General features: G+C 37.3%; 1 protein-coding gene across 11 annotated transcripts in view; it reads left to right on the forward strand.

Moving 5' to 3' along the window:
• The window catches only part of LOC107703517 (neural cell adhesion molecule 1-like), a 262,247-nt gene that overhangs the window by 165,432 nt on the left and 89,174 nt on the right, over nucleotides 1–7,641 (forward strand). For all 11 annotated transcript variants that reach the window (XM_016506156.1, XM_016506157.1, XM_016506158.1 and 8 more), the window contains exon 2: nucleotides 7,522–7,596. In XM_016506156.1, coding sequence (XP_016361642.1) covers nucleotides 7,522–7,596 — 75 coding nt within the window. The remainder of the gene's footprint in view (nucleotides 1–7,521; nucleotides 7,597–7,641) is intronic.

A 7,641-nucleotide genomic window follows, 5' to 3' on the forward strand; every position in this document is an offset into this window, starting at 1 on the left:
ACCATCTGTTCTTACAATATGGTGCCATGTAACCTTGAGAAAATTGCAAAACAGTTGGCTATGCTTTTTTTCCCTAAGCTGTTATTACTTTTTGTAATTGCCTTCAAGTCAGTTCTGCTTTAAAATATAAAAATAGTACAAACTCTTCAGTTAATAGTTTTCGCTATCTTTTTTTTTTTTTTTGTCAGTGTGAAACAGTATAACTACTACCGAGTCATTACCACAGCTTTTTAGCTTTTTTTTTGCCTAAAGACAGAATGTTAATGCTGCATCCTCTGCACATCATGCATGCATAGACTGAGACAAATACTGGAACTGGAATAGTCGGCGCAATTGGACCGAATGATCAGCGTGGTAATGAGGCCATCCAATAACTTTCCCTCACCCCGAATGATCCTCTGTGTTGGCATCTGCTGGAAAAGTTCCACCTAGAGGGCATCACAGGCCCTACAGTTTCCATAGTAACTCGCCAAGGGTGGTACATGAAGTTTTTGGAGTTCAAAGTCGACATGAGACCCAAGAGATGCTGGTTCCCTTCATTGGCTGGGTTAGGTACGAAGTAAAATATTAAGCTGAAGCAGCTGTTCTCCGTGGAGTTCCTATGTCTCATTTACTGCCAACCTCAAATTAACCACGCTTGCTTTACTGTATCAGAAGGAATAAAAGTTCTTACTCACAATCGTAGTTCACCACAGAAATCATCAGACATGGATAAGCACAGGAAGTGAAACTGATCACATTTGACAGCATATTTCAAACAGTTTATGAGAGATATGCACTTACATTTATTTTAATATAATACAGGTGCATCTCAATAAATTAGAATGTCGTGGAAAAGTTCATTTATTTCAGTAATTCAACTCAAATTGTGAAACTTGTGTATTAAATAAATTCAATGCACACAGACTGAAGTAGTTTAAGTCTTTGGTTCTTTTAATTGTGATGATTTTGGCTCACATTTAACAAAAACCCACCAATTCACTATCTCAACAAATTAGAATATGGTGACATGCCAATCAGCTAATCAACTCAAATCACCTGCAAAGGTTTCCTGAGCCTTCAAAATGGTCTCTCAGTTTGGTTCACTAGGCTACACAATCATGGGGAAGACTGCTGATCTGACAGTTGTCCAGAAGACAATCATTGACACCCTTCACAAGGAGGGTAAGCCACAAACATTCATTGCCAAAGAAGCTGGCTGTTCACAGAGTGCTGTATCCAAGCATGTTAACAGAAAGTTGAGTGGAAGGAAAAAGTGTGGAAGAAAAAGATGCACAACCAACCGAGAGAACCACAGCCTTATGAGGATTGTCAAGCAAAATCGATTCAAGAAAAATCATCACAATTAAAAGAACCAAAGACTTAAACTACTTCAGTCTGTGTGCACTGAATTTATTTAATACACGAGTTTCACAATTTGAGTTGAATTACTGAAATAAATTAACTTTTCCACGACATTCTAATTTATTGAGATGCACCTGTATATTAGCATTCAGAAGTTTGGGTCAGTTTTTTCAATACTAAAAAATTAATACTCAGCAAATATGAATGAATGAATGAATGAATGAATGAATGACCCATAATTTATGAAGATCGTCAATCAAACACTGACAACCTGAGATGAAATCTGAATGGAGAAGTAGACATTCAGAATCTCAGAGGCACCTCAGCTAGAGGCATGTCAGATAAAACCATGCCTTGAAATGTGTCGAGGTGGAATTCAGCAACTCCATGCTTTGTACCAGGTGTGTGTGTGTGTGTGTGTGTGAACGTGTTTGAGTTAGCCTTAAATCTGCTCAGAAGGAATGACATTGTACATGTCGGAGTTTGCCCATGCTCTTTCATCTTCCCTTTATAGCCCGTCTGAAGCTGCATTTCAAAACACCTTATTCCTGCCACAGAATGGTAAAAATAAACTTGCCGTCAGGAAAGTTTGTCAGTGGTTGAATCTCTTTAATCTGGTCCACAAAAAATTAAGCTCTCTCTGAGTTGACACCCAACGTCAGGCACACGTCAACGTGCGGACAGCTCATCTCCTCGAAGCCTTTGCGAAGCCTTGGTGATTAATAGTCGTGTGTTTTGCCAACATCAGTGTCTCTGCCTCCGTTGCACAAGGATTAATACACCATCACGCCGGTTTGATGGCATGTTTCACCAGAGTACGGAGATGAATTGCAACAGCTGTGTATTTGCATGAATATAGTGATTTAATGTAGAGGATGTAGCTTTGTGTCAGACGTAAACACATGGATTGGTAACACATCAATGAACTTGGGAAAATGCAGAGCTGTTTTCATTAGCCGTCAAAGACTAATACATACATTTCATAGAAAACTTGACATCTAATATATGCAGGATTTTGCTAGCAAAAACAAATGACCGTAAGTCAAGGGGAAATAGGATTGGATGTAGATATACAATCTCATTTGAAAGATAGCATTGTAAACGAGCTAGTCCATATTCAAGAGGCTCCATTTGATATGTTCAGGCTCATTGTGTAGAATTTGAAAATTCAAACTTTCTGCTTTTTCATTGTATTATATTTCTCTGGTTTTGACTCATATAAAAAGCAATTCACTAGCATTCCCATTAATCTCAATGGCAGTAGCTTGACAAGGCTATGCTAACTAGCCAAACCTTGGTTTGACAGAGAAAAACACTGGCAGTTTCCTCAGTTTTAGCATATAAACTCTCTTTTCCTCATTTTCAAGCTTGTGCGTTTGCATTTGTATTGTTATTGCACTATATGCTATCCATCATATGATATGCTGATTTGCTAAGTGGCCTGCAGTTATCTGTTCAGTAGGAATGAAGATTAAGAGTTAAAACGTATGAAGCATGCTAGAGGAACATGCTGGCAGCACAGCAAGTTGCCACCTATAAGGCTGAGCTGTTTTGGATTTATTTTGTAATTAGGCTTATCGATTTGCCATCCTGTTGTGTTTTACATGTTCATTTGCCTCCCTTGTGCTCTCAGCAAGGACACAGTGCTGTACTTTTGCTGTATTGACGCTCACTAACCATGGAGTCCAAACATTTGGCTTCATTCAATATACAGTCTCAAGACTTTATTACCAAGTCAAAAAAATTCAAATAACAATATCATCGCCATACTGGATTTCTCAAGCTCTGCATTTATTTATTCAGTTCAGTTGTTCAAGGCACTCTGGTGTTTTCGAGTGGAAATTGGACTATTTCTTAGGCGGAAATGCTTTCAGTGAACAAACAACTTAAGTCGTAGGCAAAAGGCAAATTTAACATGTTGGCCTTTTCTCTGCCGTGTTTTTTTTTTTTCTTTTTTTTTGTCCTTTTTTTGAGGCTGATTTTTTTTACACAATACATGGATCAGGATATTGGATTACAATATTTTACTCAGATTAAGTATATACAGTGGCTTTTCAAGCTCAGGGACCAAGTAATATAGCTGGTTGGCTGGATGTGCACACATAAGTCTTGATTTGGTTTTGAAGATATTTTTCCTTTTTCAGTTTGTGCTGAAAATGTAAGAGCGCTGTCTGGAAATTCATTTTGAGGAAACAAGACTGAACCACTGTTTCCTCCCACAGTACTTTAACGTCAGCGAATATCTCCAGTTGCACTTCATATACAGACACAAACAAATAGGGATGTTCTTTGGTTGACTGCAAATACTAGAGCGAATACCTTTTTTTGTGTGTACTTCCTCACACCACCACACATGACACTCTATCTTGAAGCTTGATGATGAAGTACCGGGCTGTAGGTCCGTGTTCAGGGTATACTGATATAAATATAAGTTTAGAAGTTCCTACTCTCTTAGTGTTGTATCATACAGTGTAAATTCAAAAGCCTTCCTGGACTTTTACAGGGTAAAAAAATCAAATGTTGAGCACTTTGGGTCAATCTGACTTACTGAATGAAGCGTTCTAATTACCCATGATTGCAGTGTGTATAAACGAGCTCTGGGCTGCAGAATGCTGCTGTGTGTAGATCTGTCTCATGTGGATTGGTTCTAGGTCAGTTCCTCTCTTGTCACAAACATTAGGAAGCAAAACATTCCTGTAATTTCTTGACACATAATGGTGTTTATGATTGACAAGCTCAATGACACTGCCTGCAGGGATTCTTTTGACAAGAAAAGAATCAGATGTTGTTTTTTGCAGGTACAGTTTCACCTAGATAGACCGGTTTGCCTTCATCGCTTTTCCTTGTGATGTGATGGTATCCATCGCTCGTGGAGCTAACAGCCGCTTGCTGCCTGGGCTCATCTCATTCACCGCAGTTGATGCAGGAAGATGAAATGTATTAGCCTCATATCAGGAAACTAATATGCTATCATTTACAGCATTACGCTCCCCAACTGCACACGAAAGAAAATGTTCAAAGAGCTCCATCAGGTGCCTTCCATTAAACTAGAAAATTGAAGCTTATGGTAGCATTATGAAATATCAGTGTAGTTCAGAACCCCCAGGTAATTGTGGGTGGAAAATAAGTTTGCGAGAGGCCTATAATTCACCATATTTCTGATAGTGCCGAGCCCTAATTGTCATATTTAGTCCGAGAATCAGCCTGCCTAACACTGAGGTTTTTCAATAAGTGCTTGTGACAGTACTTGGGGTTACCATGGCTACGGTTTGCTGCACATTGCTCTTGTACACCCCAACACCCCGATCAGTCGTTTCTGTACTGCGGTAAATACTCATCTCCGCCTGCCACATTAACAGAACTGGAAATGGGCCAGCGCTATTGACGTGTTGTTATCTTGAGGTCCAAAAATCCACGGCCTTGTGCTCCTCGTACACCCACTGACAACATCCTTCCCAGGAGTGAGTTTTAATTGGTTGGCAGGCCCAGTCACTGGGGATGTACAGCATATGCTTCTCCTTTTAGCTTCAAGACAGAAACTGTGATTTTATGTAAACTACCTTAGTAATTAGATAACAAAGAAAAGCTTTCTGCTGAAATGTTTCGGTTAGGATGTGTAGGAGGAGCATCTACAAGTGTGTATGGGTATAATTTAAGAATGGGTCATGATGGATGATAACCAATTACAGTAGTTGATGTTTCCCACAGACATGGACCAAATATCAGGGGATTTTAAAATTGTGATCTCCAGGCCTGGAAAAGTCAGGAAATTTTTCATAGTGAACATATACTGCTGTTCAAAAGTTTGGGGCCATTATTACATAAATTAATACTTTTATTCAGTAAGGACACAGTAAATTAATCAAAAGTGACAAGACAATTGTAATGTTACAAAACATTTATATTTCAAGTAAATGCTGTTCTGCTGCACTTTATATTCATCAAAGAATCCTAAAAAATAATGTCTTACAGTTTTCATAAAATTTTTAAGAAGCACAACTGTTTTCAACATAATAGTAATAATAAGAAGAAAAGTTTCTTTAACACCAAATCAGCATATTAAAATGATTTCTGAAGGATCATGTGACACTAATGGCTACTGAAAATTCAGCTTTGCTATCACAGGAATAAATTGTATTTTAAAATTATAATAATATTTCACAGTATTGCTGTTTTCGCTGTGAAATAAATGAGCCTTGCATAAGCATAAATAAGTTATTTCCAAAAAAAAAAAAAGTCATACAACCATACATTTTTAAATTGTAATGTATTTCAATTTTTGTTTTCAACGTTCTGCTCAAAAATGTTGTATCAGCTAGATATTTCCAGATATTGTAGCATAAGCATAAATAAGTTCTTTCCAAAAAAAAAAAAAAAAGTCATACAACCATACATTTTTAAATTGTAGTGTATATTTTTCAATTTTTGTTTTCAACGTTCTGCTCAAAAATTTTGTATCAGCTAGATATTTCCAGATATTGTAGGTTACTCTTTCGCTTTTTGCAGACATTTGAAAAATGTAATACATTTAGATGGTAGATAATTCGATAACGATAAATATCGCTATGTAATTTTCCTCGATAAAACGATATGAAGAGTTCGATAAATGTTTGATATAATGTTTATGCGCCAAAAGCGGAACAAAACAGCGCGATTTATTTGAATCGCACCACACGGACCGTTTATCCACTCGGATCAAAGTTCAAACTGCCACGCGGCGTGAGCTCACTTAGAGCAGATGCGTTTACTCGGTCATGCGAGCATTAAGCAGCGCTGTGAGATCCAGTGTGAAGTGCTTGAATTCAGCGATGAACACAAAGACTCAGTGATTTAAACTAGTTTAAAGCCAAACAGGAGAAACTCTGTGTGCAGCGAGACAGTCAGAAGGCTTTTCAATCTACAAATCGCCATCATTTACCATGGATTTACTGTAGTAACACTCACTGCACCATGGTATTGTGGTAGAAATTTGGGATATTCACACTGAATTTTATTACAGGAGTAATGGTAGGCCTATATAATTGTAGTATGTATTTGTGATTAAGCTATAGCATGTGTGCATTTATACTGAATGTTTTTAGACTACTGTTTTTCATACAAATAGGCTAACTGTTACCTAAAAACCATATAGTTATTTTTATACCATGGTATTGAGGTGCTATATGTGTGGTTTTAACTGTGTTTATCATGATTTAAATGTATGTTACTATGGGAGACCGATGCTTAATTTAAAAATAAATAAATAAATAAAAACTTGGTCAGAATAAATGTAACCATATAAAAATCAGGTTGCTACAATTTTTAGAGACAATACTGATTTTGATAATGAATAAAAATTTACCTCTGCATCCTAACTCAAGCTACTATCAAATGTACATTTCTAAGAGACAAAAAGTGATATATCCAGTCTGACGGACCTAATGACTGTCATTGGACAGGCCGAAGATTTTTTTTCCTTGCGGTCTTTACTGCGACATCGGAGAGAGAGATGCACCGGGCCATAAATCGGAACCGGACGGTTTTTGCTCCAAGCACACAATCGGCTTTTAATTTTATTTTGGCTGATCTCTATTCCGGAACTGCACACAAACTGTATTGCAATCATTTTTTTTTTGGCCATATCGCCCAGCCCTAATTTACATCTATTCATTCCATTCGTACCTGATATAGAAAACTGCTCCAAAAATATCTGGCATTATAAGAAATTATTTTTGATGAATCATTCAGCCAATCGACTAACTAGTTGATTTTGCAAAGACATAGTTTTCATTTCCTTTGTTTGATTTGTGTATCGTATCCATGTAGGTTATTTCTGAAATATGGATATCTCTCTGTCTCTCTCTTCTCCAGCTGCCTTGCAAGTGGAAATCACTCCAGTCTCGTGATAATTATCGATATTGACTGATATGAAAAAAATTATCGTGATATGATATATTTTTTTGGCCATATCGCCCAGCCCTAATTTACATCTATTCATTCCATTCGTACCTGATATAGAAAACTGCTCCAAAAATATCTGGCATTAAAAGAAATTATTTTTGATGAATCATTCAGCCAATCGACTAACTAGTTGATTTTGCAAAGACATAGTTTTCATTTCCTTTGTTTGATTTGTGTATCGTATCCATGTAGGTTATTTCTGAAATATGGATATCTCTCTGTCTCTCTCTTCTCCAGCTGCCTTGCAAGTGGAAATCACTCCAGTCCAAGGAGAGATCAGCGTGGGAGAATCCAAATTCTTTTTGTGTGAAGGTAGGAAGATGACCCTCTTGTGATAAAACAATGGGGGGGGGCAAC

Source organism: Sinocyclocheilus anshuiensis, unplaced genomic scaffold, assembly GCF_001515605.1.
Source record: "Sinocyclocheilus anshuiensis isolate Anshui unplaced genomic scaffold, SAMN03320099.WGS_v1.1 scaffold330, whole genome shotgun sequence".
Classification (NCBI taxonomy): Eukaryota; Metazoa; Chordata; class Actinopteri; order Cypriniformes; family Cyprinidae; genus Sinocyclocheilus; species Sinocyclocheilus anshuiensis.